Raw genomic sequence first — 12227 nt, forward strand, 5'->3', positions numbered from 1 at the left:
TGCCGGCCCCGCGGTCAGCAGCAGAGGATCTTGAGGAAGGCTTTGCGGAAGTCGGTGTTGAAGGTTGTGTAGATGATGGGGTTGAGAGCGCTGTTCACGTAGCCAAGCCAGGTGCTGGCACTGTAAAGCCCTGGGGGCACGTGGCAGGACGGGCAGTGGGCATTGAGAATGTGAATCAAGAAGAAGGGCAGCCAGCAGACTATGAATGCCCCTGGGTTTAGAGAGAGGGAGAAAACAATCCATGAATTTAGAGAAGCAACTGCTTGGAAAGGGGCCTGCAACTGTGCCCTCTCCCTCCATCCTCTCACTATTTCCATGCACATGTCTGCATCTGGTAAACGCTGAAGGCGACGTTTATTCCTGATATAGAGGGACTTGGCAAGAGCAGAGGCTCCTTGGGACCAGTTATGTGAATGGATGGATGGGGCTTCAGGAATGGTCTGGTGACAGACAAAAGCAAGCAGCCACAACTTAGACTGCTGCCTTAGCTGCTTTAATCAGTTACGACGAGGGCTGCATTATTTCCCTGCTACTACTGAGTTAATGAGGGGAAGGAATGCATCTGGTGACCATGGCAGGTGACTGGGGCACCAGTCTCCTGGCTTCTCTATCCAGCTCTATGAGCTGGTTCCTCTGCTGCTCCTTCCCCTTCTGTAATTGGACCTAATTGCTTCTGTGTGTATGGAAACTTAGGATCGTCCCAGCTTAATAATAATAATAATAATAAAGGAAAAGGGAAAGCAAAGGTGTTGGCTGTTGCTCCCTCTAGCAGGGCTTGTTGGCCACTAATTTAAAACAGGATGGTAACAAATCATGGCAAATAAAACACTAACATACTTGGCTCTCAACATTTGAGAGCATTACCCTAGCTCCCTAAATGTCCCACCGTCGTCTCTTCAGAGTTTGCGGATCAGTGACAGCTGAAGTCTGGGTCTGGCTTGCATTTTTTTACTCTCTACACTGTATTAGGAGACTCCTTGCTCTTGCAAGTCCCAAACCATCAGCCCTTGCACCCCACTAGACAGAGTGGCTCTCACTCACCCAGGACGATAGCCAGCATCTGCGTAGCCTTCCTCTCCCGAAGCTGGATCAGCCGGGGCTGCTGCTGCGCCAGCTTCAAAGAGCTGATGGTTTTGCCATCGCTGAGCGTCCGTACCTCCAGTCCTGGCTTCGTACTCTTTCTCCTCTCTTCCAGCCTGCTGTGTTGTGTAGTCCCTGGTGTCTTGGTGAGGGATGCCTCGTGGCAGAAGCTGCGGTACCGCTGCAGGCTGAAGACGGTCAGCAGCTGCCTTTTGGTAGATGTCTCCTGGCCTGAGCATTTGAGTGGGAGACAGGGGGAAAAGGTGCCTTGGCTTCTGTTTGGCAAAGCTTTTCTCTCCATGTGTTCCTGCAAAAGAGGATGCCACAGAGGAACTAGGAACCATCCAAACCATTAATTGGGTCAAAGGATGAGGAAAGTTGTAGGAGTCATCCTTAGCCCCACTTGTTTCTTAGGTTTGCACCATATCCTCTGGACTGACCTTGGCTTATCAGAGGGTGAACCAGCACCGAACAACTCTGCCTCCATCCCACCAAGGAGAAGCATGAGAACAAGAGCTGAAACACCTACTCTGCTAACCTTTTGCTTGTATTTTTTTGTTGGCCCTGCTCCCCTCAACATCCCCACCCTTTTTTAATGTAGCTTCACTGTGAGAAAATGGGTAAAACAAGCGGATATGCGTGACCAGGCAAGCCCTTTCAAACCATTGCGCTAGTTCCCATGGTTGCAGGTATTTCGTCTAGAAAGGTCAGTGGAAAAAATGCTCCATGCACCATGAGCATTTTGACCTCTTAAGTCCGTCAGATGAAGAGGTTGTTTTTTGTTTTTTTAAATAATCTAGGTTAAAGCCTGTGAAGCCCTGAGAATGAAGCATCATAGAGCAAAAATCAATAAATGAAGACATTAAAATCAGAAGACAATAAATGAAAAAATTAGCCAGACTTCTGCATGGCTGAGAAAGCCCTGCTCTGAAGAAATACAGAAGTAGGCCATGCTCTTTTTTAGTCACCTGGTTCTAGAGGGCAGACATACACAGGGAGCACCTGCTTTCTAGAGGGCTGAAAAGGATTTAACTGGAGCTTCTGCGTCTCATATATCATGGCGTATGAGTGAAGGATGGGATGAAAACATGCCATGTCCCTTCTTTATGCTTTCCATTCTGTGCTTTGACCCTTTGAGGAGAAGAGATGATGCATGCCCTGTCCTTTTTGACAGCTCCTACTGCGTTCATGTGGCTCTTACTTTGTGTGCATAACACGGTTTGGTGCTGGCGCTGTGGCTGCCCTGCCGGGTGAGGGTTCGCTTCTTTTGTCTTTGTCTTAGCACGAGGTAAATCCGGACATAGAGCAGCAGGGTCACCATGAAGGGGAGGTAGAAGGACACCAAAGAGGAGTAGATGATGAAACTAGGGTTGGATATGGAACAGACACTGGGATCCCCTGGGGAGGAGAAGAGAGAGAGAGGAGCGGCTGAGCTGCTTCGGTTTAGTACAAGGAGGGTCCGGTGCGTTGGCAAAGCAAGTCGAAAGGTGGCCGGGGGACAAAGGCAGTCTGAGGAGTGCAAGTATCTCCTATCTCTGTTGTTGCAAATTATACTGTGGCCTACCCACTCACCTCACCGATGCTTAAAACGGACTCTACCTGGGGCCGTCTAGCATGACCCGGTATGCATCTGCCTGCTTTTCTGGCCAACAGCTCTGCCCTCTTCTCTCATGCCTACTCCCATCCTTTCTCAGAGGATCCTTTCTCCTTTCGTCCTTTCTCCTATTCCTCCGGCAGCCTTTGAGCTGTCTAGATGCAGAGGTGTGCCCTCACCCCCATCTGTCTGGACCAGGCAGTGGGGGACAACAGCACTTCCCACCCCCTGTCCCCTTCTCACCTCAAGCACTGCATAGAGGATGGATGGGGAGCAGAGGACTTCTGCCTGTGGATCAGGGGCGAGAAAGGCTCCCCAGCCCCTCAGCCTCGGGAGAACGGGCTCCTCTAGGTGAGGGGAAGGGGAAAGACCAACTTGCTTCCAAGGAGGAGGCTAAATTGTTTGCTCTCTTCACAGGATTAAGTGAGGAGGCAGACAGCCGGTTAGATGGGAAGGAGATTTCTCAGAAGCAGTGCCAATATGCAGTCCTTGCTGTTTAGAAATGTGTCCTCTATCAGATTTAAGCCTGTGCATCTGGACCTGTTGATATCGGCAAGATCAGTAAGTCTGATGTGTGTGTGTGTGTTGGATGTGCTGCACGTCTGGAGATTTGGTCTGTGTGTGCAGAGTGATTGTTTGGGGGATCTGTAGACCCGGACACTCTGATGGCATTGATTTGGTAAAGCAGGCAGGTCTGTCCTCAGAGCAATAGGCAGCGTCTGCCTGAGCAAATGGCAAGTTTATGGACAAGAGCACATCTGCTCTCCAGCACTGGAGATTTTTCTCACCTTTCATAATGTGCTTTCCAGTTCCCTAAAATTTCCTGTAACTTGGAAAGTCTGCAGGACCCACATTAAATGACCTGACAGGGCAGCTTCATTTCCAACCCCTCCCTGTGTGCTATTGTTCAGGACATCACCTACCTGTAGTATTGAAGCCGAAGAGGAGAGGGCACGACACTGCGAATGCCAGCATCCAGACTATCACAATCATGAGAGAGACCCTCCTGCAGGAGCTCTGCCCGGTGCTGTACTGGTACTGAACTGGTTTCACCACTGCAGTGTATCTGTGGACCAAACCAGCTCCAGGAAGAGGAGAGGTAAGAATGGAGCGAGGAAAAGGACCAGGTTTTAAAAGGAGAAATGAAAGCCATGTAGGGAACATGATGGTGAATGTGGTGAAGAAAGGGAAGACGAAAGGAGAGAAGATCAGATGGTGGAATCAGCAATTTATAGAAATGGTAAGCGGGGTGTTGTGGGGAGGAACAGAGGAAATCAGAATTAGTTGGCAGCACTGCGGAGAAACGCTCTGCAGAACTGCCGGCATTGTGAAGCTACAAGGTTTGGGATACCAGATGGATCTAGAAGCCCCAGGAAATCCCCATCCCTCAAACCCCTAAGGTTGTATGTGCACTGCTGGGAAATAGCACTCGCTGGAGCAACCACAGCTCGCTACACTCTGTGCCTCAGCTGCCCGCTCTGGTGTCAGCCTTGCTGACAGCCAGCGGATTGCCCACGGGTGGGCGTTCAGCGCCTTTGGCTGCCAGGGTGCCCCAGGGGATGCAGCTCAGCAAGGCTAGGATTTGGAAAGCATAGGAGTCTCGTCTTTAGGATAGCCTGGGGGCTGCTACTTGCAGACAGAGCCAAAATGAAATAGGGATGAAGATTCCCGTGGAGGAACACTGGACCAACCCAGCGTTGAGACCTGCTTCGTATGATTACCCTTGAACCACATATTACAAAGGTACAGCGTGCAGGTTTTTTTCCTTCCCCCACTCCTCGGTCCTAACAGCACCATGTGTGCCGAGGTCTTGGCTCCCAGCCCTCAGCGTTGCTTAAAATAGGCTCAGTTTCATGATGTAGAAAACCAGAGCAAGGCTGAAGATTAAGCTGCAATAATCTTCACCCCCTCCCTATGTATATGGCAGGATTTTGTTTATTAAAACTTCATGAGTGAGGTCTCCAGGTGGAGAAACCCTCTTTGAGACTCAATGGGAATTAGATGACCAATACTGGTTCCTGCCTTCAAAAAGCATGAAGATGTGGTTGACTACCTATCAGTGATGTTTTATTGCTTGTGCCTCTCTGCCCTTAAGTACAGACATCTTCCAGCACATGGCGGGCAGAACTGTATTAATAGCAGTAGTGACAGCGACGGACTTGCAGGGAGACTTGTGTTCCCGAAGATGCCGATGCTGCCCGTGCAAACCCTGTTTCCTTGTCCCTGCCACGCTGGGGTATGGGGCCAACCCCCATCTCCAGACTATCCCCCTGGATGCTGTTGGCTCTCACCTGTCAATGCTGATAGCACAGAGGTTTAAAATGCTCGCTGTGCACATCATTACATCCATGGTGACGAAGATATCACAACAGATGCGGCTGAAGGTCCAGACTCCTCCGGTCACCTGCAGCAGCAACCACAAAACTGTCAGCCTTGTTCTGCACCGAGTCCTGGTAAGTTATGTATAAGGAGGTGCTCTCCTCACAGTATCTCAACAGCTAGACGAGTTCGTGTCCACCGTGATGTGCAGAGGGAAACTGAGGCACTTATGTTGTGTGCAAGATAACAAAGCGGTAGGTCACGGAGAAGGACCACACCTTGATTTCAATCCTTGACTTACTCTTACGGAGGGAGGCAGGGTAAAAAAAAAGATAGCAGCTATCCCTTCCCTTAAGACCTAGCATGATAAATTGATTTAAATTTGATATCACTGTATATATCCTTTGATTAAGGCTTATCTGAGAAAATCTAAGGGCTGAAAGTGTTTCCCAGCTTAGCTGCTGGAGTTCTCTTGCAGGCAGTGAGCTGGAAAAGTGCTGCAAATTTTATGCATTTATGCATGAAACAGAGACCTGAGACCCGAGGCTTCTCTAAAAGCTTATTTGGATTCTTATCTCAGTTACAGATTTTGATTATTAGATCTGAGAGAGAACTCACAAGCTATTCGGATAAAGGGTTTTGGTTTGCTACCATGTCGAGCTTTTGTTCTGGTTGTTTTGAATTTTTAATCTGAAGTGTGTAACTGTGAAAGCTTAGCTGTGGCCAATCTTTGTGATGGAGAAATGCATTTTTTGGCCCAGCCATCAAGTTCTCGACAATGATCTTTTCGGTTGACAGCAATATGCTCCAAGCACCACGTGGCACTGCTCTCCTCGGGGCTGGGATGATAGCCTGACTCCAAGCAAGGTGCTCTGCCTCAGCACCCACTCCTTGTTGGAGATGAAGAAGGAGGCAGCCTGTCCTCCAACAGATAAGCCTGTTGAATGAGTACAGCAAATCGATCTAATGCTGCGCTGGTTGGAGAAGGGGGTGGGTAGGAGAGAAAGCAGGAGGAAAGTCCTTGCTTGGAGAGAGCCTGGATTTTAGTCTTCAACCCCGTAGATCCTGCTGGTTTAGCTGGATCCTGGGAAACTATCAGGAACCAGCACTAGTTCCCAGTCTCTCTGCTTACATTTAGACTGCATCTGGAGTACTGCGTCTGATTCTGGGGCCCCGGTATGGGAAAAACATTGATAAATGGGAGCGAGTGCAGCGGAGTGCCACCAAGACAGCCCCTGGGGGCTGGAGCACTTGTCCTGTGAGGAGCAGCTAAGGGAACAGGGCTTGTTCACCCTGGAGAAGAGGTGGCTTTTGGGGGGGGTGAGGGGACTAACAGAAGTCCCCTAGTGCCTACTGGGAGGTTATTAAGAAAGTTGGAGCTAGGTTACTAAGAAGATGGAGCCAGGTTTTTCCCAGAAGTGTGTGGTGGGACAAGAAGAGGCAACAGGCGTAAGTTGAAAGAAGAAAGGTGCAAACTGGTTATGAAGGTAAACTTTCTGACCATGAGGCAGTGGAGCCGGTTGCTTGGTGAGCCTGTGCAGGCTCCAGCCTTGGAGGTTTTTCAAGACCCACTCAAAAATACCTATCCCAGATCAAGCTGGAGAGGGTGCCACAAGTAAGCGTGGCTTCTGAGGCAGTGGGTCAACCCTGCAGCAAGCGTCGATGCCTAGGAAGGACGTAGCTCCCTGCAGAGAGGAGCACTCGTATAAATACAGAATTCACTCTGTGTGAGTTGTTTTCAGAGTTGTTTAAGAAATAATCCTGAGAAATTTAAATGGTTTGGATTATGCTAGCATTCCCGCACATGGGCACAGAAACGCGCTCAGGTGAGCTGTGTCTTTAGGGTGTTCTCTGCTGGACCCAGCTGCAGAAGTCAGGTACTGAACGAGGCAGTCTTCCATTAGACCCCCTGACTCTGAATGAATGCGGGGGAGAGAAATGGGAATTGGCTTGCAAAATGCAGCAGGGAACTGTGCTTTCATCTTCAGTTCACTGATACTTGTGGGGCTCCTTTGTTTTTTTCTAAAAAAAAGGAAGCAAAGGGAAAAAACCAAACCCTTAGAGCTTTTCTGCACAATTAGATGGGCTACAAGATGTGCAAACTGAAGGCTGTCCCTCTGAAATGAGGCACCTTAATAGGTGGGTTCAGTTTTCAAAGACACTCCACACCGTTTTTGCTTTAGTTTCAGATTTTGAGAACTGCTTGACCACCTCAAAATATATATTAAAAAAAATATAAATGCTGGAAGCCTTTGCAGTGGGATCCAGTAAGGGGTGTTTCTGTAGTCTGAGGCAAAATGCAATGCAGCGCCTTTGTGTTCTGTGGAGTTTGAAGAATATTTACCAGGAGCTGGTGCCAGGTGTTCGCATGAAAGCCAGCTGCCGCTAGCCCAGCAGATGTGCAAGCACTTAACTGGGGGAGTTTCCAAGGTCCTGAGCACATTCAAATGCTAAGCCCAAGAATGTGAACCATTAAAACTGAAGAAGGTGGTGGTGGGAATGGCTCTGAAGTGAACGCTCTCAGGATGATGCATTCAGATCGCGCCACCTGCATACTAAGCTGTAGCTTGTATTAAGAGAATGCTTGCCAGATCAAAACGCTTGGGCTTAAAACCCATCCTCACTTCCACCAGCCACAACTTCTAAAATGGGGAGTAGCTCTGCTGAAATCGGTGAAATATTTAATATTTACCTATGGGGTATGTGAACCCAGAATTTATTCCAAAATTTAACAATGAAGAAGAGCCTTTTTATTATAGGCCTTGTTCATAATTTTTTAAATTCTATTTCTGCTCTTCCTTTTATTGCTCTGTTCCGCTTATCTTTGCTACAGCAGCTAGAACTTGCTAGTGTACATTTCTGTTTTTCATATGCTGGCAGGGTACCTGTTCTTTATCCTTCTGGTGCCTTTTGTCCAGGAATCTCAAAGCACATCACAGGTATTAATTGAATGAATCCTCACAACTGCCTGGGTGAGGTAGATGGTTAAATATTATTCTCTTACAGCTGATGAGAGCAAACCACAGAGAGATGAGCTGATACAATCTCTCATTACCACTCAGTGCATGTGTGGCAGAAGTGGGAATAGAGTCCAGGATGAAATCCTGGCTCTGTCAAAGACAATGCTAAAGCTCCCTGTAGACTATTCAGGTCAGGTTCTCACCTCATCTTTCTTGATGACCAGTCTGCTTTAGCCACAAAATTGCGGTATTATTATTTTTAACTTTCCAACCCTATGGGAAGTCTTCCAATTTAAAAAAAAATAAAAATCATTGTGCATTCAAAAACATACAAATCCGTCACTCTCCTGAATCCTTAAAAAGAAATGAAAGAATCTCTGTAAATCAGGTATGTTATGATGATGCCATGTTGAAGAGTATATGGATGGCCAAGTATGAACATGAAGTTGCATCAGGTGACAACAGGCACGTAAGGAGCGGTGCCTCTAAGCGTGCTCACTTAAGCGTTTGGTGTTTTAGAAAGCGTTCTTCTTGGGCGTGCTGTTAGCTCCCCGTAGCTGTGAAATGGCTGCTTATGTTTTTGCACGGCGGGAGTAACTAAGAGCAGGCGCGCAATCAGGCCTGCTGACAAGTGGTCAGCTGCTGAGCTGCAGGAACTCGGTTGTCTGCCCTCCCTTTGAGGGTAGGCTGGTGAGCTCCTTGAGCTCGAAGAGCAGTTGTAGCTCTCGCTGCTCTGGTGTGAGAGCCACAGAAGAGGAGACAGCGTTACTCTCGCACGCTCTGAACAGAGCTGCAGGTGGGACCTCAGTGACAATCATCTTCTGAAGCTTTTTTTGCTTTGGAGGTAGAACTGGATGTTGTCAGAAGACTGAGAAGGATGCTCCACGCCATGCTGCTACATGTCCTCCTCCATTTATACAATAACCATAAGGCACGATGGTATTTAATGCCATCAAACTCCAGTGGGCAGGATACCCTAATGCCACTGTCTTAGAAACCTTGGTGAGCTTCAGTAGTCACGCCAGCCACAGCATCAGAGGTCAGAAAAGAACTGGGGTAGCAGTGCTGGTATGTTAGACCTACCTGTTGACCCCAGAAGATTGCTAGACACAGTGCTGAATAGCATTTTTATGCCAGAAACTTCATTAGGTGAAGATGAGGATTTTGAGGTTATAAAATGTTCTTATTGTTGCTCTGTCACAGCCTTCCCAAAAGACTTCTCAGAAAGAGACAGTGCTGGTCTGCATGATTGATAAAATGGCAGATTTCACGGAGAAGGTCCAGGATGCAGATAGCTCTAAAAATTGAGTGTAAAGCACAAAGTTCACAAGTGACATTTAAATCTGAGGTATTCATCCACCATTAGCTTCTCCATAAATAATGGCCAGGTCTCAGATGTCTGGTTTGGCAAATGTTCAGTAGATGAATAGGTATTGTACACGGTTTTGGGGACTGAATGATTTCTTGGCAATTTCCAGGCCCATAGTGTACTGAAGCATGATACCATTTCCACTTCATTGGTAGCATTGCTGATCCATAAACAGCAGCAAATATCTAAATGACTTTGGGGCTTTTTGGACTGCTTTTTAAATCTTAGTCTTGCTGGAGTCCTACAGCCTAGTTCTCTAGGAGATACTGCGCAGTGGTGGGAGTGGTAGATTAGGTTTGGGATGTGTGTGGGTTCTTCTCCCTGTTGTTTGGGTGACTTGGATCAGCTACTTTGATTATCCAAGCTCCACAGATGGAACTGAATCTTGAATGGGTCTGCAAACATGACTAGGGAACGGACCTACTGTCGTGCTCACAAATCGTGACCACAGTACTGCATGGGGGCAGAGGCTGCCTCACAGATGTGCCTTAGTCCCGCTCTCTCCACAAGCGAGAAGGAGTGCTAAGTCTTTTCTAATGCAAAGCACAGTGTGATTTCATTAAAGACTGGAATATGCTTGAGGTGATGGACTATTCCAGTCCAAAAGAAAATTTGACTTTTAATAATATTTTTTAGTTGCAATCAAATTGCAGAGTGTAATTCTGTCTTTCTGGGATTGCATGCCCCCCGCCCCTTATTCCTTGCTTTTTAATCACTCAGTGTAACACAACGGAGCTGTACACATCCTGCAGGCCAGCTCCAGGACCGCTCCACACAGGTTAGTCTAAATGTTGCTACTGACTTCGTTGGGAACATGATCACACGTGCGGTATCATGGTGCTCTCTTTGTTCTTTTACTCCATGGCAATGCTATGCATAAACAGTTAACCACCAATGCCCTTATTAGTAATGCTTATACGCAGAGCAAACCCTTAATTTCTCTTAATTGTAGCCTTGCTGAGACTGCAGCGGGCACAGTTTGGGAGAGCGGCTTGGATTAACACAAGGGAAGTGCCCAGGCTGGGTGTCAAAGCTTAGAGCTATGTTTCCTATTCAACATACTCCGGTGGCAGAGGACGGCTGTAGGCCACTGCCAGTCCCCTGCTACTTGATCAAATCTCCTTGTACCCACATAGTAGGTCTGACATTTGGTAGTGTTGTCCTGTCCTGTCCTACCTTCTGTTCACGCACTGCGCGGTCCATATGCACAAGTCAAAATCCCTTTCTGCTTCTGCTTTGGTTTGCGGCAAAGAGGTCAGCCAAAGGTGGGCAGCTGCCAACGGAATATTTACCCTACCCTTCAGCCTGATCCTGGCTTGCCCCTTAGAGAAAGAGCATGAGGCTTCAGCAAGATCATGGCTCAGAGCCTTATTCTGTGTCTGGTAGCACGAGAACAGGGTACTAGGGCTCAGCTGAAAACTTATGGCTGATAGATGTTCGACTCTAATTTTTCTAGACCTACCAATTTTTGTGAATTAGTGTAAAAATGCTGATGAGAACAGATAAAAATGTCAGCTGTAGCACACCTTCATGTATTTATTTTAGTAAAAATATTTGCCCCGGGAGTGGCTTCATTAATTCGGGATTTTGCCGCAGTGGGGGGGGGGGATTTGGTTTCCACCTTTGCTGCCCTATAGCTGGTGGTGTTGTCCATACTGTGCACAGTCATGCCAGTACATTTTTACACTGCCCAATGTGCAAAGATCAGGGCAATGGAGAATAAGACCCTGAGGGCTTGATGAGTCCTTTGAAGTTATTGTGAAAATGCTCACATGACTTGAAGAGATTTTAGAGCATGTTCTTTAGCTTCATCTCTTTCTCAGCCTGCTTGGGGAACGTTGCTTGGAGCTGACCTAACATCATGGACGTTAAGGCTCTTAAACTCCGCAGGAGACGAGGATTTGACCGCCCTCGCTTGTTTTCTGGCCAGCAGGAGCAGGGATTGATCTGGGCTCTAAGATGAGCTCCCATAAAGGTATTTCCACCCTATTGCCTCCTCCGCCATTCCTGAGTCATCATGGTGCTCACTGGCAACCCTTCTGGCTGATGGAGTCAGCTTCAAGGATGCTCAGATGAAAGTGATATTAGCACATCAGAACCGCCAATCTACGCTGCCGGCTGTAGCCCAGCTGCCATTCAAGCTCCACGAGGCTGTGCTCTGCCAGAAAGAGCAAGGCTCAGGGTATCTGCTGACAGGGGGGACTGCGGTGCGTTTGTCCAGCACGCGTCCAGCCTACGAGGGCCACCTGCGTGACATTGTGGGCTGCTACCCACCCCACAAGTGCCCCAGAGCTAGCTGAGGGCTTAAAATATGAATGGACTTTATCTGTACCAGAGCTGGCCTATCCTGAGAGCGTGCACTAATGCTGGTGAACTCCTACTGTGCTTAAATTCTGCTAATCTTTCCTAGGACGTACTCACCTCCAGGTACACCACCCATGGCATCACCAAAGTAGCCACCAGTAAGTCCGCCACCGCCAGGCTCACCACAAGGTAGTTTGTGGTGGTTTGCAAGGTGCGTTCCCTCAGCACGGCTAAGCAGACCAGCACGTTCCCAAAGATGATGGCCAAAATCAGGATGCAGTAGCAGAGGGCGTAGTAGGCATGCGAGTGTGGCAGGTCGGGCTCTGTAGTGTTGTTTGCCCCACAGGGAACGGGGTCGGTGGTGTTAGGATGACTGCTGGTTCTTGTGAAGAGGGCCATGGGGACGCCGCTGCAAAGAGAAAGAAAGAGGTGACTGAAAATCAGAGCTCTACGATAATTGTGGAGAACAGTACCTTCTGTGGACGGTGTATGATTTTCATGCTTCCTTCATGAATGCTACTTCAAGCCGATTATAGCGGTCTTTTTTTCTGCTCGTATATAGGCAGAGCTTTGCTTAAAGTCTTGCTTGGCCTGTTTTGTT

General features: G+C 48.1%; 1 protein-coding gene across 1 annotated transcript; it reads right to left on the reverse strand.

The window, feature by feature from the left end:
• DRD3 (dopamine receptor D3) lies at positions 1 to 12027 on the reverse strand. Its single transcript, XM_010567428.1, has 6 exons — positions 11744 to 12027; positions 4966 to 5078; positions 3598 to 3740; positions 2282 to 2478; positions 1042 to 1387; positions 1 to 211 (listed from the first exon to the last, which is right to left on the reverse strand). Exons 1-6 carry the CDS (start codon positions 12023 to 12025, stop codon positions 15 to 17), a joined length of 1278 nt encoding a protein of 425 aa, XP_010565730.1. The 5' UTR covers positions 12026 to 12027; the 3' UTR covers positions 1 to 14.
• Between the last annotated feature and the right edge of the window lie 200 nt (positions 12028 to 12227).

This window comes from Haliaeetus leucocephalus, unplaced genomic scaffold (assembly GCF_000737465.1).
Source record: "Haliaeetus leucocephalus isolate CR32 unplaced genomic scaffold, Haliaeetus_leucocephalus-4.0 Scaffold228, whole genome shotgun sequence".
NCBI lineage: Eukaryota > Metazoa > Chordata > Aves > Accipitriformes > Accipitridae > Haliaeetus > Haliaeetus leucocephalus.